At 42.1% G+C, this 24,919-nt stretch overlaps 2 protein-coding genes across 2 annotated transcripts; both read right to left on the bottom strand.

Annotated features, from left to right (window-relative positions):
* Positions 1–19,623, bottom strand: LOC139667560 (cryptochrome-2-like). The gene is made up of 13 exons (XM_071547047.1): positions 19,347–19,623; positions 16,853–16,961; positions 12,992–13,134; positions 9,997–10,181; positions 9,735–9,823; positions 9,490–9,630; positions 9,145–9,270; positions 8,252–8,437; positions 7,564–7,715; positions 6,902–7,104; positions 5,610–5,690; positions 4,082–4,755; positions 1–3,517 (listed from the first exon to the last, which is right to left on the bottom strand). Exons 1-12 carry the CDS (start codon positions 19,502–19,504, stop codon positions 4,088–4,090), a joined length of 2,241 nt encoding a protein of 746 aa, XP_071403148.1. The 5' UTR covers positions 19,505–19,623; the 3' UTR covers positions 1–3,517; positions 4,082–4,087.
* A 3,129-nt stretch (positions 19,624–22,752) lies between these two features.
* Positions 22,753–23,670, bottom strand: LOC139667544 (kelch-like protein 10). The gene is made up of 2 exons (XM_071547028.1): positions 23,525–23,670; positions 22,753–23,269 (listed from the first exon to the last, which is right to left on the bottom strand). The coding sequence occupies exons 1-2, from the start codon at positions 23,668–23,670 to the stop codon at positions 22,753–22,755; spliced, it is 663 nt and encodes a 220-aa protein (XP_071403129.1).
* Positions 23,671–24,919: the final 1,249 nt, after the last annotated feature.

Genomic DNA, 24,919 nt, shown 5'->3' with positions numbered 1-24,919 from the left:
ATTTTAATGAAAATAAACTCTTTTTGTACAATACAAAACAAATAAATAGCCATGTAGCCCACGGTTTTCAGGCAGACCGTCATTCTGTTGTTAGTTGGAATGTACAGCAAAAAACAAGCATCTGATCTGGACTTGTGGTGCGTTCAGGCCAACTGGGAACTGTGAGGTTTCTGACCTGAGGAGAGGCCAGTTGAGCCATGAGAGAGGCTGAACTGAGGAGTAAAAATGCGCTTAGTGGCCATTTTCTTCACCCTGGTTCAGACTCTGGTGACTAGCTGGTCCTTCTACCTTGGAGGATTGAAACTTCACAGTTCCCACTTGTCTTGAACACGAGTCAATAGGACATTTACATGGGCTGTAAGGGTTGCCTTCTTTTAAAAATCAACTATCCCTCTTTTGTAGAACACTAATCCAAGCAGGCAACATTGAGGGGGTTTCACAAAGTCTGTTAAAACTACAAACAAGCTAGTTTATTCTGTCCCAGATGGCTAGTTCAAATTGGAATAAGACATTTGCACACATAAAGTCATATTTGGGGTTTAAAAAAAATGTTGCACTGTCCTTCCTTGGCATCCGTTTTTTGGTTTATCAAAAGCAGTCCTTCAGAATAGAAGCGACTCAAAAGGTAGTAGCAAGCGAGAGCAGTCTGTAGGAGTTCCTTTTGAATTTAAATTTCCCTTTCTCTTTTATTTCATGAGGTTGAAATGGCCAGACTGTGACTGAGTGACTGACCAGGGGCTTTCCATGTATTGGGTCAATTGGCAGAATTAGAGCTGACAAAGCAAACATGTCAAAACTAGACAATGCCTTCAAAAACTTTCTGATCAAAATAATAGGATCAGAAAATCCCCTCGAACAAAAGTGCGTGGTTGCTTCAGTTCTAGAGTTCTAGAGTTCTTCAGTTCTAGAGTTCTAGAGTTCTTCAGTTCTAGAGTTCTAGAGTTCTTCAGTTCTAGAGTTCGAGATAGAAGGCTCTGGTTTGGGAAACCCTACACAGTCAAATAGTGGGTTGGTTTGATTCCATGTCTTTGGAGCAGAGGGGAACACCGAGTAAGCATGGTCCCGTTTTGTAAATGCCCAAATTTGATATTACCCATGCTTCGTTGCCCCATTATGTCCCAATGTTTCCTGATAGAATTCTCAATAAGCTAACGTTGCCAGGAAATAAATACCATTCCAGCCAAATTACAGTTTTGTCTAATCTTGCCCATCAGCAAAAATTTAGTCCCATGAAGTAAAAACTTAATCCGTAAAATTGTTCCAGACCACTAAATGTAGCATCTGGAACATGGACAGGACTTTCCCAGATTTAGTTCCCAAAGCATCCAGGCTCCTGTGCATCTCCATTCATTAATAAGACAGGAAAATAAATAATAGTGCAATGACGCTTTTGGGATCTGTCAAATTAAGAACATCGAAGGGTGAAGTGCACAGGTATAGATTTACAAGTGACGTACAAAAGTTCATCAACTTTGTGCGGAATCTACAATATCTAGGGAAACCTCTGGGAAACCTCAGCTTGGCAAAGACAAGATAGGCCTTTGTGAAACCCCCTCAAACAGACAGTCAGGAAAACAGGCAGAGGTTATGGTTTTACATATTATATATACAAAAACTGATAAATATATGGGGAGAACAACACGGCAGGTTTTCCTCTACATTCGTCCCACACAAGCAGCAGTTTCCATTGCCAGAGAAGAATGTGGCAAATACAAAAGCTCAATTTCTACAATTTACCATCTTCGTTATTCCCTGTGCCATATCTACCATATCTAATGTTCTTTCTCTCTCATATACAGATATTGTTCCGTTCATAAACAGGATGACTGTCCTGCTTTGGCATACATTGTTTAAAGTTTTGCTGTGCCTCTACGTGTGCATGATGTGTCCAAATCAGAAATGGATTTAGTGATTTCGGGAGGTGGATTATCAAAACGTTTTATTCTGTTTCGCTAATTTACATAATCTCAGCCGCTGGCAAAAATATCACCGATATTTTCCAAAACAATCACGACAGTCATTTACATATTAACAGAGTTCTCTATGGCGCTTTCTGTCAGTTTTAATGTGGCAAAACCAGGAAAACATCTAACAAAAACATCAGCGTCACATGAGGGGGGGGACAAAAAAAAAAGAAGTGATTTTTATAAGTTATGAGGAGTAATATACAGAATAGCTGTGGTAGTGCCCATGGGAGGAACTTGTAGAGAGAGTAGGGAAAGGCAGACATCATACAAAAGTTGAACACTTCATTATCCGACACAGTAGAGTCACTGCGTCTTCCCAGCTGAATTAAAAATGAATGCCTCCTAAAGTAGGCACGAAATGTCCACAACAGTACATATAGGGGAGCTACGACATAAAGTGAGGTTTAATTAATTTAAATGAAGTTAAATAAATCTCCTTTCTGAACTTGCAGTGTGCCTGACTGCCTGTACATCAGGGTTATAGCCATTGGCCTGGCCAGGACCCAAATTTAGTCCATCGCTCTGGGACTCTGGCTTTTATTGCCGTTGTTGTCATATCATGAAGTAGACCCGCAACCAGTCGTAACTTGTGAAGCGTAGTTACAGAAACCGTTACTGTAAAGTGTCATCATAAATTGCCCGTCCACATGATTTTCCGAAGAGTCGACTTAAGTTGTTCTTCTTTCCCCAGAACAGACAGATCCATAGAGAGAACAGACTCTGGTAGAGAAACACAACAATCTGCTCTAGGAGAATACAGGTAACATTCAGGGTCCTGCTGACCGCTCAACATCTTATTTCTATAGTTAAGACATTCTTAGAAGCAAGAGGACAAGCAGAAGCGCTAGTGCTGACTCCCCCACAATTTTCTATGATTTCAAAACAGATATGTCGGTGTAAGTTGCGGTATATAATGCGCAACCGAGTCAAATCCAGTTCCACATCGGCGTGCCTCTGGTTTTCTGGTGGTAGCATTGCGGTAGTTGTTTGCTAGCTAGTGTTTCAGGATGGTGCTCCTTACTGTTAGCTTGTTATTAGCAGCCATGCTGTGTTTGCCGCACTTCTGGATTAGTTATGGTTTACTCTTTTAAACAGTGTGTGTGTCTATGTATGTGTATGTGTGCCAGAGGTGGAATCTTACTAGATGCGATTACTCTAGTTACTGTACTCGATTGAATTTACTTGCTCAAATAAGAATTATTTTGAGACATTTTTTTTTTTTAGTAAGAAAGTCATTCTGGACTGTTCCTGCTGTAAATGAAATGAACCATCCCCAAACCTAAAGTTCAAATTATTTGCATGGATAATGTCAAAATGAGTAAATTTGGATCATACATAAAATCTAAATAATTTTCACTCAAAAGTAATTAAATACTTTTACTTGAAAACGTTTCTAGATAAGTACTCCTTCCACTTTTTGGTGTATATGTTTGTGTGTGTGTGTGTATGTGTGTGTTATCGACACTTCCAAAACACTGTTCCTTCTATGCGTCTGTGTGTAGTCCGGTCATCCGGGTGGGAGGTTTGAAGACCGCTTTCTCAAACTCCTCCTGAAATATAAAACACACCAGAAAACACTGTTTTAGCCAATGGAAAGGGGACATACACTGAGATTATCCTTCAATATCGACAAACAGTAGGTGGTGAGAATCCCAGGTCTTTCACATATGTACATATTGGCTTTCTGAAGAGATGTTTATGTGAATATACTGTACAATTATAATGTAATTTCTCTGTTATGTTCGATATGCTCCATTTCTATTCCTATTAATCCTCTTTTTTTCTTAGCTGGACCCTCCTATTTGCTGCTGCAATGACCCAGTTTCCCCACAGGGATCATTGATATTTCATCAAAACTAATTTATTTAGTAGCCTGGGAATGTGGCTAAAAAAGTGACACTTCAACTTCATCGGGGGGGAGGGGTACTGTCATACTAGGCTGCACTTATTAATGTGAGCTCAAGGTCAAGTCACAAGTTCAATCATTTTATACAATGCTCACTGTTCACCAAGTCACTTATCTAGAGTCAGAGTCGAGTCTGAAGTCATTTGAGATCAAGTCCAAGCAACAAAGCCGAGTCACCATCCCCATTTCACACACATACAGTTCTTACTTCGTATCACTGCTGATTGACTGCTCGCTCCCCGAACGTCTCCTCTTCCATCCTCTCCTCCTCCTCCTCTTCAACCTCCTCCTCCATCTTCTCCTCCCCTCCTCCTCTCTCCTTCTCCTCCTCCTCCTCCTCCTCCTCCTCCTCCTCCTCAGCCCTCCTCTCTCCCTCCCTGGCCGTCGTAGTGCAGATCTGTCGGCCTCGGTGCCTCTGGCTGCGGCGGAGCTTGCGGGGGACGCCTTTCCTCCTCGGGACTAGGGAGGAGGCCTGCTGGACCAGGGCTGCGCCGGGAGCCGGGCAGGGGAAGGACAGGACGGGAGGAGGAGACAGAGGGGAGAAGGAGGAGGGGCAGGGTTTGGGTTTCGAGAAAGGGCTCGGGGCTGGAGCTGGGGCCGGGAAGAGAGGGGGAGGAGGAGATGTGGCGGCCTGGTTTGGGGATGTGGCTGGTGGACGGCCTGTAGAGGTTGAGGTGGAGGTTATGGCTGGTGCAGGGGCTGAAAATGGGGCTGTGTGTGGGCCCGAGGAGGTGCAGGGTGTCTGGGATGAGTCACCGGCCACTGCCTCATCCAGGTCTGGATGTGAGCCGATGGCTGTGGAGGATGTACAGACCGTGGACGAGTCTGGAGCTGTAGAGCAGCCGGCTGCTTCGCTGTCAGCAGCATCTCTAAGAGGAGAGTCTAGGAAAACACACAATAAGGCAATCAACCAAAAAGTACAGATAGTGTCCAGCTATAGTGATGTAGTTTGATAGTGTCCAGCTATAGTGATGTAGTTTGATAGTGTACAGCTATAGTGATGTAGTTTGATAGTGTACAGCTATAGTGATGTAGTTTGATAGTGTACAGCTATAGTGATGTAGTTTGATAGTGTGCAGCTATAGTGATGTAGTTTGATAGTATACAGCTATAGTGATGTAGTTTGATAGTGTACAGCTATAGTGATGTAGTTTGATAGTGTGCAGCTATAGTGATGTAGTTTGATAGTATACAGCTATAGTGATATAGTTGGATAGTGTGCAGCTATAGTGATGTAGTTTGAGAGTGTACAGCTATAGTGATGTAGTTTGATAGTGTACAGCTATAGTGATGTAGTTTGATAGTATACAGCTATAGTGATGTAGTTGGATAGTGTGCAGCTATAGTGATGTAGTTTGAGAGTGTACAGCTATAGTGATGCAGTTTGAGAGTGTACAGCTATAGTGATGTAGTTTGAGAGTGTACAGCTATAGTGATGTAGTTTGATAGTATACAGCTATAGTGATGTAGTTGGATAGTGTACAGCTATAGTGATGTAGTTTGAGAGTGTACAGCTATAGTGATGTAGTTTGAGAGTGTACAGCTATAGAGGAGTGAAACATGTCAATCCAATAAATCAGTATGTAAAAGAAAGGTAGCAGTGCGAGACTGGGCCTTTAAACATAAGAACAGCTAGGCTGTCTAAAATCAGAAAGACAACAACCAAACACAACTCAGCTAAAAAAAATAATGGCTGGAAATATGATCAATTGGCTTGAGTGTGTGTTTCTTCCTACCAGGGCCGCTGCTGGTCTGGGAGTCGTCAGTCATCGGTGGCTCTGCCTCCTCCTGGATAGTTGGCACTGATGCCAGTAGACCTGACACACACACACACACACAGTCATGTTATGCAGTGATGTAATTCTTCTAGTCACCATTAGGTGTCTCATGACCAGGGAACCAGGCTAGAGTCTAGCAGGGTTGTTCAATATCTGGGTTCCCTGCCTCTTATTTTTTGTGTTGATTATACATCATTTTTAATTCCTTTATTACTTTAAATTCATTGATGTATTAATCAATTGATGCATTTTATTATATGTTATATATATATATTCTTTTGTTATTCTCAGTGTTATAGGTTCTTCTGTAAAGCACAAAGTAACATTTGTTTTAGAAAAATGCTACAGATGCAAATGCTAATACCGTTATTTTTAGTTGTGTGCCAACAGTATCTGTAGTATCAGAATCAGTGGCAATCCAGCTCCCAATTACTTGTACTCTGATCAGCAAATTAAGCTGTCCCAGTACAGATCTTTTAATAGCCAGTGCCATATAAATACTTTTCTGGTGGTAGAAAAAGTGTTGGCAGTGTGGCAGTTCAAACTGCGAGCTATGCCAAGCTGAGGAGCCTCTGGCTGTTGGGTGGAGGATACGGTCGGTAGATCGGATGAATAAATTGGGGGTGGAAATTTCCTTGCTGCATTTTTTGCTTGATATTTGGTTAAGTTGTAGCCTAGTGCGAGACACTGAGGTTTTCCTGTCGCACTTGACAAGCATAAACAGCTGCCTTGACAAAAGAACACCATGCCCCAAATGTAATACCCTAAAAAAAAATCTGCAACATCTGCTGCCCAAAAGCAACATTCCGACCAAGAAGGAGCAGATGGGTTTGGGAGCGAGCATCACATTGAGCGGGTGAAGTTAACTGTTATAACTTAAAGGCTCATTCCATTGAAAAACGCAACAGAGGCATTTGGGTTATGTATATATGTGAAGATGATCGGTTGATAGTTGGCTGCCACAGATAGACAGAATAATATGAGAAGTGAGAAGATTCTGCCTTCAAAATCAAAGTGTAACATTTGTTACTTTTGGGGGGGGAAATGGAATTAAGTAATGTTATACATATAGGCTGGGGACAGGGCTTTTTGGAAAAACAGGACAACTGCCACCCATGAAAAACATGTATATGGGCTCAGTGTTCGGGAACTTCAGCATGGTTGATCTCGGGTTTACTAGGTTTAGCTCACAGTTCCTTAGGCTTTTAGCCAGGTAAGGGTAAGTCTTGTCACGACAGCAGTTTACTTACTGAGTCCTCTGTAGTGTGAGAGCTGCTGGTAGACTTGTTTCATCCTCTCTATGTTGAGCCTGCTGCCCGCTGCGTGGTTGATCATGGGTTTGGGGTAATCCACCCCGATCACACAGTTGGCCGCCTTCTGGACTGCCTCGGGGGCGTTCCACGGCTCGTAGATGTAGCGATTCGGGTAGTCCTTCAGGATGGGGATGTAACGCCTGGAGGAAAAAGCAAAATTAACAAGTGCATAAATTCACACAGTAGACAGTAGACACTAAAAGTCAGGATGACGAATAACCTCAAGTTTAACAAGGGGAAACCACTTGTCTAGAGCTATGGAAACAGATTTGTATACGCAGTCAAAAAAAAAAAATCTCTCCCAGAAACAAATCTACTGAAACTTGTCTTTAACCATGAATTCTGTTTAGGTTACATATATTTTTCACAGAGCAGTCAAGTCAGCTTCATCTTAAATGTATTCTGAATCTGAGTCATATTTCCTAGCGATAATTTTCCGACCAATTAACACTGGTTTTGAGGTGAAATCTGCTTTAAAAGTTTTCTTCCCCTCTACATGATATAGTGGTAATACGGCTTTGTTAGAAAAAAACACATAAAGAGGGGAAACACTGGTATGTAGTACAGCAGGCTATAGGAGTACCAAGTATATACTCTACCTGATGTAGTCTCCTGATGGATCGGTACGCCTTCCAAAGCCGACGGGACAGTAGCAGTGGAAGAACTGTTGGAAGAAGGCACTGCAGGACAGCCACATCCAGCTGCCGGCGTTCACACTCCAGTCTGCATCCAGAAGTAACTCCTCAAATACCTGGATCAACACAGAGATACACAACACTGGTTATGGGTTTGCTCATGATACTGTAAGACACTTTAGGCAAAAGTGTCAACTAAGTGGCAAAAGACCTCAAAAAAACATACAGGAACAGCTACTCTTCTCTCCTATCCATCCTTCCCTCCATCTCCCCTACCTTCAAACCACTGTCCCAGCTGATAGAAAAAGCCTGAAGCCCTCCTCCTTTCCTTTATCTATCCATCCTTTTCATCCTAACTCATTGCCCCGTTCCCTTTTTCCCTGTCAGACTCAGGCCAGTTAAATCAAAAATAGAAAACGGAAAATTGAGAGCAATAACAAGTTTCCTCCACCTCTCAGATAACAGTAATTCACACTCGTGTAATGAATTATGAGCGAGTGGTAGGTGGCGGCGGAGGGGGTTGGGCCCCACAGGCCAATGAGAAGCCAGTGTTTGAGAAGAGATGTTAGAATATAAAAAGAGATGAGATGTTAGAATATAAAAGGAGGCTACGGTGTGTTTGCAAATCCATTTCTTTATCCGTCCCTCCTACCTTCATGCCACTCTCCCAGCTGATCCAGAGGTCCCCCCTGGTGAGGAAGCAGGCCACGGCGTGTCGGGCCAGGTGGTGGATCCAGCCCTCCTGTCTCAGCTGGGTCATGATGGCGTCTATCCAGGGGAAGCCGGTCCGGCCCTCGGCCCACTTGGCCAGCGCCTCGGGGTTCTGGTCCCACGGGATCTGGAGGGAAAAAACGCAAGATACAGAAGAGTGATGGACTACTCTCTCTTCTAGCTCTATGGAAAAAAAAGACTTTCAAAACACTGTCTTAATCCTAAAGTATTGGGTCATAACAACAATAAGCATTGTCATCTCAGTAGCAATAGTATTAATAAGAACAACAGTAGTGATAATGTTGTTTATATATTGTCTGTTTTCTGGTCCCGACAGCATGGGAAAGTGGGGAATGCATTTTTCATGCGTTTTTCCACTTTGTGAGCTTGGAATCAGAAGGTTCTATGTGGGTGGAGTGCAGCTCTGAGATACTGAGCATCAAAGATGTGACATACCAGCTGGCAAAACTGTTATGTACTTTCCATCTTTTTAAATATTTAACCTCAAAAGGATTTGGGGTAAAGACAGCACCACACGGCATAAAGTAACATTCAAAGATCAAGAATATCTGGATAAGTCTGTTTTGATAAAAAAAAAAAGTCACATAGAACCTGACAATTCCAAGCTAACAGGTGTGCTATTCTTGTATAAAATGTTTTCTATTTTCACCTGTGACTCACAAACCCCCTGATTTAAGACAGATGTTGACTTCTTATCCACAGACACTGTTGAAGACCAGAGTGGAGACAACCTTTTATGTCATAAAACGAATATTATTTTGTCAGTGTGGAGTGCGACCCCGTTCTTTTGAACAGAGCGGTGCGCTCGCCCACCTGGACACAGATGGGGTTTCCCTCCATGCGGTCGAAGTTCGGGTTGTTGGTGGCGGCTGTGTAGAAGAACTCCCTCCATAACAACTGGCCGAACAGGGACAGCGGAGGACTGCAACGCTTGCGAAGCTAACGGGGAGAGTGATGGAGAGACAAAGAGAAAGACAGAGAGGATAGAGAGAGGGAGGGAGAGAAAGGGGAAGGGGAAGTTGTGATTTCGACTGTTAGGGTGAAACAGAGCAACAGAGCACTCAAACTGCAAATACTAGTCTAAATACAACACTCTATATGACAGATATCCACAGCAGAAGTGTGTGTGTTCTGTATGTGTGTGTGCAGCCCACCTACCTTCATGTAAAGCTCTCTGAGGTTGTAGTAGAAAACCCTACAGGACAGACAGCCAAAGCGAAGGTAGGGGCTGAGGCCAGTAGGACTGGCGAACAGAGAACACATGTTGACCCGAGGGTGCTCAAAGTTGGCCACCCACACCTACACAGAGAAAATAATTAAGTACATTGAAGTAATATAACCCATGACACTCTCTATGGCTGACTGATAACATGTGTGATTCCACCTATACCCTTTCTGGTTACCTTTCTGTCCAGGTGTTTGTTGAGTCTGTCCAAGGCCTCTGACTCTCCTCCATGCCACACAGCGGGAGGCAAACCCTCTGTCCTGAAACCTAGTAAGACAGACACATAGAGACAGGGTCAGATACACAGTAGGTATCACCTGATGACCCAACCATAGCCTCGATACTTACCGGTCTCTATTGTATGGAGAAAACGTGATGCCACCGACCATATACGACTCATCCTACATCTATCATAAACTATATTCTAAAACCATGCGTACCTAGTTCCTCCAGTGACGGTATACTGTAGTGCTGGTCATGGTTGTCGGCTATCTGAGTCCGACATCGATCCATCTGCTGCTGGGTGATGGGAGGCAGAGGTCTCCTGGGCAGCTCCAGTCTGTTCACGATGGTCTGAAAGCGCTTAAAGGTCAGAGGAGGGCTGTTGTTGTTCATCTCTATTATCCTGTAAAGAGGGAAAAAAGATAGAAATGTAGAGCTGTATAAAGTGTGAACATACAGTATATAGACATATATACAGATATAAGTAGGGTTAGACCGATATACTGGCTTGTCAATATTTGCCTTTTATTAAAAGTTGGATATTGGCCAGACAGTATTCTCCACCTCCGATATGATAAATATGATGCAGTTGGATTGCTTGCATATTTATTGTAGACTTGATCAATATAACACTGGTTGTCTATGGCAGTGGTTCTCAACATGGGGTCCGGGGACCACCAGGGGTCCTTGAGGGGGTTCCAGAGGGTCCCCAGCAAATTGATGAATTGGTAAACTTCAGCATTTTCATTTCATTTAGAAGTGAACACAATTAGAGAATGTAGAAGAATGACTGTTTTTATCATAGTTTCACTGTTATCTTTCTACCTACATTACAGCTAATCATGGAATTCTGGACATATCTAACAATCATATCTAACAATAAAAATATTCTCAGAGTTGGGTCAGAGAGACAAAATCTCATCAAATGGGGGTCAGTGGCTCTAATGTGGACTATATTAGGGGTCTTTAATATGAAAAAGGTTGAGAATCACTGGTCTATGGAATGCCCCTTAACATGAACTGATTATAAATAGATATTTTTTATCAGATTTGAAAAAGGATGAGTTAAAATTCCAGCAGAAACACTGAACATTTTCAAATTGTCAAATTTAATGATGCTGAATGTTGGCACAAAATGTCGGCTATCGGCAGCTTCAATCCAAAGAAATATTGGTATCAGTCTTCAAAAACCCCTATCGGTCAAACCCTACTATATAGTACACTGAGCCGCATTTAAGCACAGCTGAAAATGCATTCAAGAGTTACAGGAAAGTAGTTTTCCTAAATCAACGCCAGAAGTCGTACAGATCAGTTTCCAAACTTTCCACCTGGGAGACACTGTGCATCTGTACTTGTATTTTAAAACTAGGTAATAAAAGGGGTCTATTTCTGTGTCTTTTTATTCAGGATAATTTGCTAGTATCGCTGACCCTGAGGCTCTGTATTTAGTTTCTATCTTATACAACAAGTCTATATCTGTAAGGCCATTCTGGATCCCTGTTGGGTGGATCTGAGGCCGGGACCGTTTCCTATTGGTCAGTTTACTGTGGCTACTGTGAATAAGTTCAGTAAGCTGGCCACATGTCTCTCACTGAGCATGTCTGCAACCACATGACCACAAACGCCAATACACACCCACACACACACCCACACACACACAACTAAGCTCCCAGTCTCTCTCTCTCTCTCTCTCTCTCTCTCTCTCATAGCATCATAATCTCTCACACAAGGGCCAGATATATTAAAATGTTATAACAATGTGCTGATCCGGGTGAATCCCATGTAGGAGGCAATTCACAGTACATGGCAATGTCCCATGGGCTTTCACCTTATAATGTCACCAAAAGACAGACTTGGTTACATTATGTTTTCAACATGACGCTGAACTTTGACCCCGAGCAGAGTAGAATTTGACCCGTGGGCTCGACTTTCACGGGTGGATGCCTTTCAGCCTGTTTAGCTCCCCATGTGAAAGGGCTATTGGTCTCTCTCATTCACACACATCCCGCCATCCAGTCTGTGCACATGGCCTGGGGTGTGACCTGCAGTAGCACGCAACGGCCACCGGATGTCACTGCTGGCTGGGATGATGCTGACACACTGATTTACTGAGATTAATGAACCGCACCTTGACTTGTTCAAATATTTGTCAGCATTCTCTTGGAGGCCTGGTTTGTCAAGTTCTGTTGATTTACTAAAATAACAGCTGACATCAGTGTGCAGGACTATCAATAGTACCAACATGCATTTGTTAATGCATTGCAAAATGTCCAAAATACATGGATGTCAACAGAAAAGAGAGAGAGACAGAGAGAACTCAGTTGCGCCTATATCTTAACATGCATATTTCCTATGTACATAAAAACCTAACTGGCCAACACATCTTGTCGGAAAGACAGACTCACAGTCATGCATTTTGATTTTGTTAGCAATGGGTTTCAGGGGTCCAAGGGTGTCAGGTCAGAGATTTTTCTCAGCACATAAAAGGACCATGAAAAAATCATCAAGGCCATAATATGAGCGAGGCAATAGGGAGTCGTCCCTGGCAGCCTGAGGGCATTTCCTTGGCCTTCTGACAGGCTTCGGTGCTAATGTCAATGGCATGTCACCAGCGGGCAGGGCTAGCAAGGGTATGGGAAATTACATATTTAGATAAACATACTGCAAGACAAGACAGGAAGCCATTTGAAAGCCTTATGAGAGGAGCACAGCCATCCATGACATTGTGCAAGGTGGTCAGAAAAAAAATATTCATGTGCATTCCAGAGTCATCTGGTTCTTAAGACTAATCTCAGACCAAAGAACCATCTGAACATCACATGTTAGGCATGTAGCCAGTAACTTAGCTTAAATTCCTAGATGATCACCAACATTATGAGCAACCAATAGTAAGGATTGTGAGGGTCAGAACCATACTGCACTGACTATACATTACATACATATTCCTCTGACCCTAGAATGATCAGATATAATAGAGAAATGCTGTGCTAAGAAAGGAAATAACAGCTAGGGAGAGAGGTAGAAAAGATTTCTGAACAGGAATTATCCTTTAAAAAAAGTGTGACAAAGTCCAAATAATATGGCAATTGGGGAACACCTTTATCCAAAGTGTCTTACAGTACCATCTTTCTAATAACTCTGTGTGTGTGTGTATATCTCTTGTACAGACCTATCCATACTGCAGAATGAATAAGGAGTGTGTATGCTACTAACCTATCCAGGTTGTAGAGCGTGTGGGAGTTTCTGACGATGGTCTCCACTCCAAACTCATTGGCCATCTTAATGATGGCCCCATCCCTCTCCTTCCCATAAGGCTCTGGGTCGTATTCAAACGTCAGCCTGGTCACTTTCCACTCCTGGAGAGAGATGCCGAGACGGAGGAAGACAGAGACAGAAACCGAAGGCAAGAAAGAGAGAGAGAGAGAAAGAAAGAGAAATTGTTAGTGAGAGAACAAGAGCAAGTGCAGGCATCGAGGCTAACGTTCTGGAGATGTTGAGGTTTCTTTGAACATCCAGGAACTTCATCCATTCTGTCCTTCAGCTGTTAGGCTTTACAGTAAATATGGCATGGGAGGACACAAGAACACACAAGAAACTACATTGAACAAGGCAACAGTAACAATATTGTCCCCAGAAATGGTGCAGTCCGCCTCTGGGTCATGAGTAACAAATAGGTCACATTGTTTTGACCTATGATTGTAGCGCCCCACTTGGGCCAGTGAATATAATTCAGAAAATTCCAGAACAGAGAGGTGAGATGCATCATTCCCCTGAGTTCCATCAAAATCCAATCAGCATTGCCTTAGATATCATGTGGCAAACAAACGAATGAATGATCCACAATCCATCCGTTTTATCACGCTCGTTTAATTTACCCAAAGAGATTAAATATTAACTCAATCTTACTCGGCGAAGTAGCTAGCACTGTAGCTAAACTAGATGCAAATTTGTTCTACCCGAAGTGCCATTTCCGAGGGGTTGTGCCAGAATCCTATTTCAACGCTGCCTTTGGCTCAACAACATCTTGTTATCCCACAATTTATGACGACACAGGCCTCAGGTTCAGCCATGGAAAAGACAAATAACTTGCCCCTCAGAGAACCATGTGAAAGGCCACAGCCGTGATGCGGATCTTTACCTCCGCCAAAGAGGTTATGTTTTCGGTGCCGTTTGTTTGTTTGTCTGTTTGTTTGTCTGTTTGTTTGTCTGTTTGTTTGTCTGTTTGTTTGTCTGTTTGTTTGTCTGTTTGTTTGTCTGTTTGTTTGTCTGTTTGTTTGTCTGTTTGTTTGTCTGTTTGTTTGTCTGTTAGCAGGATTATGGAAAAACTACTGGCCCGACTTTCATGAAACTTTGTGGAAGGGTGCAGCATGGGCCAAGGAAGAACCCATTACATTTTGGAGCGGATCCGGATCCGACTCATGAACAAGCAATAATAGCACGAACCTTGGCGGAGGTCTGTGCTCTCCGAGTGCCCTTCTAGTTTATAATGTGATTTTTTTGGCCTACTGGGATAAAGCGCATACCATGCTTACATCGTCATGGATTTGAATGTGATTCACAGTTTCTGCCATCCTCCCTCTCTATCCTATCTTTCCTGTCCACTGTATAACATCTAATAAAGGAGAAAAGCCATGGCTCTGTATCAAACAGGCTCCTGATATAACCTTATATTAGTCAATGATTAATATCAAACACACAGAACCTTCTATACACAAAACAGCACTGACAACGGGTAGGGTCCATTAAAAGTCGATATTAAATTATTTCTGACTGTAAAAATTGTTCTTGGCAGGCGTAATCTTGTCACTTTACCAGCCCTTGGCAGCTGAGCCAAACATTTTGGGCACTGATGAGATCGCTGATTCTAAGCACTACTTCTTTCTTAGCAGTAGCCTTACTCATCCCTTCAGTTTAAACACTTTTCCCCTTTCAAAGCATGGTCTAATGCCCACTCTGTAATAGCAGGTCCCCCATCCCAATTATTATGAAGCCACATACAGCCAACACCTAATAATATAAATGCAAACATAAGATTCCAGTGCTGAATTAGAGCAATTACCATGGCTGTTTTGGCTCTAATCTCAAATACATTTTGCTTTTTGATTTTAGCAATAGCAGAGAGAATCTGCATGTCCCGAACGCTTCCATGATGACGCATCGGCAAGCCTCCCTGCCCCTTACCTAGAGTGCAGCTCAGACCGCCCATCGCGTGTTCACAGTTTCGCTTCAGCATGGGCAGGCAGCATACAGCAACACTCCTGCCACACCCACTGCTAGGCATGATCTCACACTAGTGAGTCAACATACTGGCTGAGAGGGCTACAGAGGCCCGAACTATTATATTCTGATGAACCAGTAACGCAATAATATTCTATTCTGCTTCGTCTAATTCGGCCATTATTTGGGGTGAGAGGGCTGCAGATTAGGGGAGAAGCAGGAGATTAGGTTGCAGTGGGAGGGCTGGAAACCAATCCTGGCCAAGGCTGCCGGCATACATGTACCACATAAAACCAATTTAGCCATGACACCCAACACATTCCACCCATTCATTGGGAAAGCAGCCTCACCCCAAAAACTCAACAGGGCTGCCAAATCGAAAGCATACAGACACACTACATTTAAAAACAAAACCAAAACTACCCTATCTGGTTTGCTTTTGATCTGTTCAAAACATATTCTGACCTGAAATAGACCACCTTACATAAGGTTAGAGTTAGTCTAAAGGGCTTTTATGGCTAGTTGTAAGCCATGCCAAGACATCGCTTAGACCAGTAGTCCTCATTTATTTATGGGTAGGAACCACTTTGGCCACATTCAATCACTGTGGGAGCCGGACGTAATCGTCCACCCAGTCCTAGAGGATGACATTTCCCCATTGTTTTTCATTCTATTTCTGCCCTCTCATGCTCCCACCCCTACGCATCATTAGAGGCTGTCCAATGACTACAGAATAACAAGTGCAAAATAGCAACCAAGGTTTGCTATTGTGTAAAACAGAAATATAGTCTGTAAGCAGTTCTAGCCTGGGGGAGGCATTCGCAGGCTGTCCTCTGAAGACCTGGAGTTGTTTTCAGTCTAGTTTAGGTGTCTATAGGGCAATAGTTGGGGTATATTGCCATTTCATATAGTCTTTAGATTATGGTATATAAACAGCAGGACAACATCAGTCAGTTGCCAATAGTCTAGTCCTGTGGTTTTCAACCATGTGTGCAACTCTCAACACAGGCTTCAACCCCATCCCCGCTTCAGCTTACTTCCAAACACAGTTATGTACAGCTCTGTTTTGATTGTGGGTCATTTGGATGCATCATAATTCTGGATGAAACAGAAAATGAACTGCACAAGAGAAGCACGAATAACAACAACAATGCCCACTCGCGTAGATCGTATATCAACAAGATTCCCAACTCCACTTGCTCCATTCCTGATACATTGTTATACAATGTCATGTGGAGGAATAAATCTCATATAAAATAGTATAAAATGAGTGTGCCTGGATCAGTCCACATAAATATGCAACTACAAATTAAGTGAAAGAAGTCCTCAACGTTATTCTTGTAAAGGTGTCATTTCAAAATACATTTGTAATGTAAATGTAAACTGTAACTTCTGTACCATGAAGCAAGAAACAATTAAACAGATATATTGTAATTGTATTTGCCTCCTGACCAGACGGCAAGCGTTTAGTCTGAACTGCCCTAGTCAGGCAAGACTGGAACAGTCATGAAGTCTGTCTTAGGCTTTCCAGACGGTGCGGAAACAGATGTTTAGTGTTACCGCTTTGTGTAGTGCAGCGTAACAGGCAGCCAATCAGGAGCCTTTTTGATACAGGGCCACTGTTTGGTTTGATTTGATTGGCTTATGGTCAGAGAGTGTACGGTGGTGAGCCGGGAACACGTTTGAGAACAGGCAAAGACCAAAGACTGTATATAACCAAGGCATCAAATGATTTGTCTCAAAAGGTGAGACCCCTATTGACTATTAATTTTACCAGCGTTTGATGCTTTGTGGTGGTCATTTTGGACCGTGATAGAGAGGTATTGAAGATTTATAGTAGGTAATGGTAATACAGACCTTAAAGAGCCTTGGGAAGACATCAGTAGGCTGCCCTCTGACTACAAACAATCTGGAGTTGAGCTTCCTCAGACTGCTGTCCAAGTCCTCCAGAGACTCCAGCAGAAACCTGAAGGTAGACACAAGCAAAAAGGGAAATATACAGTTAGTCAGTGAATTAACCTGCAAGGAGACAGATCAGTAAGAAATATAACCAATAGGGATGAGACAATGTGGCTATCTCATGATATTATTTGATACATGATACAGGGTTCACAATTCTATACAACCACGATAAATAAAAGTTCAATGACAACAAAGTCTGACTGCAGAATTATGTTTATTTCTGAGCCACACATCTTTCTAGCAATGGCATTGGCTTGCTAGAATGTAAACAACAATTTTAAAATGTCATTACAAAGTGCAAATAATATAATTTGGATGGAGACCTTGAGAAATTGTGATGGTCAAAGCGTCTCATTTGTGATTACTGCAGCAGAATAAAATGGAGCCAATATCACCACTCATTTTTCTGTCCCAAGATAGCCTACATATTGTCACATTTTTGTATTGCGATGTATTGAATTATGATATATTTTGTCCCAACCATAATTATCAATCTACTAGGCAGCACCCACCATGGCAGAACAAGTGATATGTAAGTGTAAGTAAACAAGCAACATTTAGAGGATTTAGACTTAGTTATGAAATTAACCCATCTGCAATATTGTATTACTCATTGTTCTGTGTCATTTCATCTGCTCCCCCCTCGGACCACGCTCTGCAAGTGGCCACTTGTGTATTATAGAGAAGTGAAGGAGGGCCTGTTAAATGACTAATGAAATGCAGCGGTTGTGTCTGCGAGCCTTGCTGAAGTGTCCTTGAGCCAGACCCTATAACTGACCCTGACCTCTGACCTCCCTGGAGGAGGCCAAGAGAGAAGAGAATTATCATATTATTATTGCTCTTCTAAAATAAAATAAACAAGGTCAAACGTTGGTGGTTCTCTCTGATTCATATATAAACTAGTACAGCCCAAAAAAAGATCTGACCACATGAATCCAAATGCAGAAAAATCGAATAGTGTGCAAATACTTTGACACACCACTGCAAGAAGGGCTTTTAGTACCGAGTGTCCCAGTTTTTTTAAAGAGAGAATTAGATGAGTCACTTCACTGACTTAAACTAGATGATGGATAGTCTACTGTGCTTAACATTAAGGGTCAAATTATTTACTAAATCAATTCCATTTGGTTGAAACAGATGGAGAAACTGTTTTAGCAGAACAAGTTCTCTAAAGAAATGTAAAAATAAATAGAAAGATCTGACAAACCAAAACCTGATACAAAATTCTCTAGTCATACCTCAATCCTGCCACATGTATTACTGTTGTACTGTTTATGTACTGTACAGGCCGTCATGTTTTACTGAAACTGATTGTTGTCTGGCTCTCTGGTTTGTTTTCATTTTCATTAAAGTGCGTTATTAATTCTGGTGTATTTTGCCTCTTCTCTTCTTTTGTTGCATTGTTATATGAAAACTCTACAAACTGAAAATGAACGATTGAAAATGATTTGCTAGCTAGTTACGTTTGCTAACTAGCTTAGTGATGTTAACCATGAGGTAGGTAGCTGGCTGTGTCATTAGCTAAAGTTACTGCACTTCTTCGTGTTTACCCCAAGAGGCGTAACGTTATTATTTCAAGAAAATGTTTTCATCACTACCATGTGTTGGCAATTACTTTAATAGTGGATGCAATTAAATGTTTGTCAACGCTATGTAAGGTTACTTAATGCACATTAGGCTAATTTATGCGCCAGTTAACGTTAGCCTGGGTACGTGCCGTTTTTTCTTGTTTACAAAGAACACCACGGCAAACTGCATTCAATAATCTGGCAATGTAATGTCGCCTTGCTTTTCGGCAAATACACATGCCGCATAGAATAAGATTCAAGATCTTTTCTGAATTGCTAGGGTTCATCCTTCAATTCGGCATGCATATAATCCCCCAAGCAGCCCTTGTTTCAATAAAATCTGGATTTATATACATAATTTGCGTGTTACTCCCACGACCTTCTTCCACCAAAATACACCGTGATTCGCTATAGCGAACGGTGTGAACCAGTTCTTAAAGTTTACATTTTATTACATTTAAGGGCTACTTGGCGGATCACTTGTATGCCGAATGTATAAGCGAACAATATCAATTCGTAAAGATCCGTAAATACTGTTCTACGAGCTGTGTATCGTTTGCCGATAAGTAAAACAACATTAAATTGCTAGATTTGTGTACAGCGCTTGGTGTGACGTTCTCTCCATTAGCGAGAACAGCAGGCTAAGCTAACGTTAGCTAACTGACGTGGAGGGGAGGCCCAAGCCTTAACTCCAAGCGCTGCAGATTTAGAAAGCAATAACTCATACAAATGACCTTAAACACTATGTTTACATAATGAGTAACATATAGCTAACCACTAACCAAACGCAAATGGTTCACAGAAATACTTATGTTACAGACCTCCATCGGTTGACTCCCACGTTAGCGGAGCCAGCAAACCAGGGGTCTAGGATATAAACACAGCGCACAGTGTCCGCTCCATTCAGGGCCTCCTGCAACGCCGGATTATCATGCAACCGCAGACATTTGCGAAACCAGTGCACGGAATTCACCACCATGATTACTTCTTAGTCCATCATTAGATAAAAAATCCAGAGAGACGAGTCGAAATAAAGGCTAAAATGCACAAATCCAAAGGCTAACACAGTCACACTTTTGGAGACTCCCAAGAAACTTTGCTGGCTGTCAACCGAGAACCAACAGCGGAGTGGGCGTGGCCAGTATGCACGTAACAGTTTCCCCCGTGTCTTTCCGCTGATTGGTCAAACAGGGAAACGTCATCAGGTATTATGAAGAGGCAGGTCATTGATTGGTTGATTGGCACATGTCGGTAAAGAGCTGTCACGTTTCCGATGGGGACCATCATTTTCATGTTGCATTCATGTCTTATGGGAAAGACGGTCGATACGAGCTTCCCACTGGTAAACACTGTTCACATCAGCTTTCAACTCGATTTGTGTACAGCGCTTGGTGTGACGTTCTCTCCATTAGCGAGTGTTAAGTGTGAAAAAGCCAATCAGGAGCAATAGTAGACCATAGTCTACAGAAAATCACTTTATCCTGAAGGCTTCAAACAATTTTGAACACTTGAACACTTCCAAGTCATTGCTTTTAACCGTCAAGTCATCCCAACGTTTATTCCCACGGGACATGAATGTAGCATTATTACACACTGTACTGACATGACCCCTAAACCATGTGTTTGCAGAATCAACATCACGGACAAGAAGTGTGGCAACAAACAATTGAGATGTTACTCAAATTAAATAATAGAATAATCTCCACAGATCAGATTATATGGTGTGAAATGTTTTAAGTAACTGTTACATTACTGTTATGTAATTGAATAAAGAAGTTCCTTTTAGAATACTTCATAACATATAACTCACTAACAGTAATGTATTTGTATGACAAAAAACAAAAAATGCATAATTTATTTTGAATATGAAATTGTCAATTGTCTTGTAGTTAAATTAGTTATACTTGTGGCTAAATGTTTTTCTTCTCAAGTCCAAAAAGTGAAAACAATAATCCATCATCATAATCATCATAATCAGGCTGTATCAAGACTAGGAATACACTTGCCTCAAGGCGAAAAGTTATATAAAGTTGCTTAAGCCCTCTTACAATGAAGTCCAATACGATATGCAAAACCTTGGTATAAATACCATAAACAAATCGCACCATGGTGGAGACGATTGGTAGCTTCTATCTCACACCAGTAGTATTGTTAGTGCGAGTGTTTCTCAAATGTAAGACTACATTTCCCATAAACCCCGTTGCTTTCTGGCCTTTCACTCCTTCCACTATCTGCTGCCAGAAACTCTGAAAGCTTTAGCTCCGTTTGCTCTGGAAGAACAGCGCCCTCTTGCTGTTTTGTGCCATAAAGCAATCAAGCAGATTTCCCCAATAACCCAACCTGGTGGCACACAATGTAAAATGCTGTGTAGAGGCGAGCTGCCTCATGTCCCGTCATAATCACTGTGACATATTAAACATAACCAGTTATGCTAATGAAGTCATGAAGCTAATGCATTAGTTATCAAATATTTCTATGTCAACATAGCACATGGGTGGTATTAACAGAAACTCTGTATCGTAAAGCATAAATGAATTATTAGGAGCTTCAAGAAAATCAGCTGGATACGGCTGGTGTTTTTAAATATGTTTCTAATCGTCAACAAATCCTGAAAATAACAAAATCAACAATGCGTTTGCTCTGCTCCCGTTACTTTCCGACTTCACACGTTCCCTTTTTAGCCTTCAACCCGGAAGTCATTGGCTCCAATTGTAAGCTAAAAACCTTTAAATACTAACTAACTGTTACCACGAAAGGTCAGGCTGTTGTAATTATTACCAAATCAAATTCAAATGGGACCAAATTCTTCATTACTCCGGGGACTATTTTCTGTGCTACGGAACTACTTTCTTGAGATGGAAAACATGTTTACAGTCGGCTTATTAATTTGTTTGAGGAAAAAGGTGGCTGGCCCGGTGTATCGCGATGATGAAATATGCTGCCCAGAGCAACAGCATGGCTCTTTGACGTGTTTTTAGTTCTATGGCTGCTGGGACATGGCTGCATTGGGCACCGGCTACATGGACGAGACTTGTTGTCAAAACAAAATCATTACTGATTTTATTTTCATAGGATTTGTTGACAGTAAGAAATGCATTAAAAAACACCAGCCTTATCCTTTAACTGTGGATTAAATGGAGGTTACTCATTCGACGTGTGACCGAGGCACCTAACCTTAACCCGCTGAACTGGACAGCCTATGAACCTCCATCTCCAATTTGACAAGGTGATTGATAACATATGTTACCTTCATCTGTAAATGTGATAATATGAGTATCTTATAGTGCATATTTGCCTGTCTGGACACATTTGTGAATATATGTCTCCCATCTGGTACACACGATAACAGCAATAGCCAGTGATACACACTTACACACCCTGTTTCAGCCTGTACATAGAACCTTTTGTTCTCTGGTGTGGAGAGAACATCATGTCAAACTCCATTCAAGAATCTAACAGTTTAATGTTGCCTTGGCTCTCAACAAATGTAACTTCCATAACTCATAGATCAAGAATCAAGTCATTTTTGTTAGTGTCTCCTGGTAAATTCATCGGTGATCATGTATTTGACCATATATTAAATATTGCCACAAATAGTGAACTGAACATTGAAACTTGCTTTCCCATGTGACAACTTGGCATTGTGTGTGCTGTATGTGAGAAATGCTGATGTCAGGATGGAAAGCCTTTTTATAAGTGATTGATGCTACTGTGTTGTAGGCCTACTGATGTTAATGAGCTATATTACATTAGGAAGTAACTCTTCTAGAGATATAGAAGTAATATACTATGTCGGTATTGACTCATTTTATTTTTTGTGATACTCTATGGATCCAACCTAAGGAGAACTTTGTCTTTTTCTCTTTCCCCCCTCCACAGGGAGGTCAAAGGTCAGAGGTCAGGCTCAGCCACAGACCAGCACACTGAAGCTGGTAGGGAGCCAGTGTCTTTCTCAAGGACACTTCAGCAGGGTGGAGGCTCACTGTTACGGGGGCTTGAACTCTTGTCTCATAACACAAAGCTAACAAAGCGTCACACAAACTGAAAAAAATCTTAGAAATTATTAGAATAACAACAGTACCACTCCTGTTAGATGCAAAGAGAAACTAATTGCATTTATTAATGTTACAAATGGCAGTCTATGCCAAGGTGGACAAGGGGGGCCTGGACTAAAAAAAGGCCTATCCAGACTGTTAGACAGATCCACCGGTCCCGCCGGCGGGCTCATCAGTGCCAGGGAGCAGCAGGCCGTCGCAAGGCACGGCGTACTCGGCCACGTTGGGCAGTCCGTGCGCCACGGAGTTTGTGACGCCTTTGGAGCCTCCGACCACGAACGTGTTGCTGGCTCACCTTGTGATCGTCCCGCAGGATGATGTCCGCCATGTTCCCCACCTGCTGCGGAGGGAGCGTCAGGAGCTCTGCTCCGACCTCCTCAAAGTGCTGCAGGATGTACAGGAAGGCCTTTTGCTTCAGCTCCGGACAGTAGTAGTCGTCCACGAACTTCCAGATGCCGACGCAGTTCTGCGGGCAGAGCTGCTCCTCCAGGAACTGGCAGCAGACGCGTACGACGCCCGTGAAGAAGAGCTGGTCCGCTGCCACCAGCAGCTCTTCCACGTTCTCCGCGGTCACGGGAACGGAGCCGGTGTAGGCGAACTCGATGAGGAGCCGCATCATGTCGGCCGACACACCGGGGATGTCGTACAACCACTGCTGTGGGGACGACCAGCCGTGGGTGAAGAGAGTGCTGTGGGATCAGGATGGAGAGGAAAGCAGAGGATTAATGAAATTAATCTTCTGCTTTCAATGAAATAAGGAGAAAACAGAAAGTTTGGCTTCATGTTTCCTTTGATGGACTCTCGCTCTGTGGAAGTTGTTTTTCATATTGGACAAGAATGAATAGCAGCAAACGGCTTCTTCTGAAGGGAGGAAAACAAATCTGCTGACTGTGTGCAGTGAAACTTAAAAGTGTCCTTAAAAAAATGCGAGATAACCAACTCACCGGAAGTATGGACTGCAGCTGCAGAGGATGATCTTGTGGACGTTGAATGCAGCGCCATCGACTCTGATCACCGCGTCACACAGTTTCCCCTCCAGACGCAGCTCATTAAACACCGGCTTGTTTGACACTTTGTCTTGTTCGTTCATTTTGTTTTAGCGATCAGTGCAATATAATTTACTCTACTCTTTAGGTTGATTTTGTCGTTCTCGATAGGTTTCAACAGCTTGTCTGTATGTGAGAATCATGAACCTTCAAGCATCTCTTGGTCAGATTCTAGAATGGCTCTTTATTGCATCACAAAGCCTCAAACTAAACAGAAACTAAAGCAGTGGATATTATAGTAACACAGAAATATGACTAAAAACACAATTTCATTGTTTTCATTATTTATTTTATAGTGTGCAATTAAGGCCATGAAAATAGAATAACATTGTCGTATGGAGATTTTCATCATGTTCACATGCAGCTCAATGAACTAATCTTGCATTTTTGCCCCAAAGTGGGTTTTTGACTGTAGTCAGAGTAATATATGCCAAAATGCAATAAAATAGTTTCTACATATATATATATATATGACATTGCCATGCATCAATAATATAGCTTATTTTGTTAATTATGCAAACACAGTGGGCCACTAGATTGTGTTAGGCTATTTTGAGAAGTGTATGCAACTATTTTTTTTGTTCTATCAGTTTATGCATTTTGCTGGTAGCCTGCTATCTTTCCATATATTGATTAACCAAACCCATTCAAATATATCTGTCATTTATATAACATCTATGGTTAGTGGCTTCAACTTGGAAAATGTTTCAGGTTGTCTGAGCCTTACAGTTAAGCTATAATCTTGTTCCATATGCCTAAATTAAAAGTTTTGTTAACTATGGGCATAATGCAGTGATCACCATGAAGGTGATCATGCAGGTCGTTGATTGGTTGATTGGCACATGTCGGTAAAGAGCTGTCACGTTTCTGATGGGGACCATCATTTTCATGTTACATTCAAGTCTTATTGGAAAGACGATCAATATGAGCTTCCCACTACTGTTCACAGCTTTCAGGTGATAAACCCTATTGAAAAATACTTGTCACCTCAGCTTTCAGCTGGTAAATACTACGAGAAAATATCGTTCACCTCAACTTTCAGCTGCCAGAAAATACCATTCACCTCAGCTTTTAACTAGCACACACTAGTAGAAAATACACGTCACTTAAAATGCCATGGCAGGGCAGAACTACTCGCTGCATTTTTCATTTGTGATTGACAAATGTGTTTGGTTTTCTGAAAAAAAAGAGCAACCTCAAATTCATCACTCAATAAGTGCATGTGTGTTAAGTGTGGAAAAAGCCAATCAGGAGCAACTATAGTCTACAGAAAATCACTTTATCATGTGTCTT

Source organism: Centroberyx affinis, unplaced genomic scaffold (genome assembly GCF_046629955.1).
Source record: "Centroberyx affinis isolate AG114_WGS23_722 - 3 ecotype Tasmania unplaced genomic scaffold, CSIRO-AGI_Caff_v1 ptg005625l_1, whole genome shotgun sequence".
In the NCBI taxonomy this organism is placed as follows: Eukaryota; Metazoa; Chordata; class Actinopteri; order Beryciformes; family Berycidae; genus Centroberyx; species Centroberyx affinis.
The sequence above is the reverse complement of the archived record's forward strand: the minus strand, read 5'-3'. Positions and strand labels throughout refer to the sequence as shown.

Excerpts from the sequence above, each read along its gene's own strand:
- LOC139667560 (XM_071547047.1), bottom strand. The coding sequence starts at position 19,504 with ATGGTGGTGAATTCCGTGCACTGGTTTCGCAAATGTCTGCGGTTGCAT. Across the intron at positions 9,631-9,734 it reads ACAAACACCTGGACAGAAAG|GTGTGGGTGGCCAACTTTGA; the intron begins GTAACCAGAAAG and ends TTCTCTGTGTAG. Across the intron at positions 4,756-5,609 it reads CCAGACCAGCAGCGGCCCTG|ACTCTCCTCTTAGAGATGCT; the intron begins GTAGGAAGAAAC and ends GTGTTTTCCTAG.
- LOC139667544 (XM_071547028.1), bottom strand. The coding sequence starts at position 23,670 with ATGAACGAACAAGACAAAGTGTCAAACAAGCCGGTGTTTAATGAGCTG. Across the intron at positions 23,270-23,524 it reads AGCTGCAGTCCATACTTCCG|CACTCTCTTCACCCACGGCT; the intron begins GTGAGTTGGTTA and ends CTGATCCCACAG.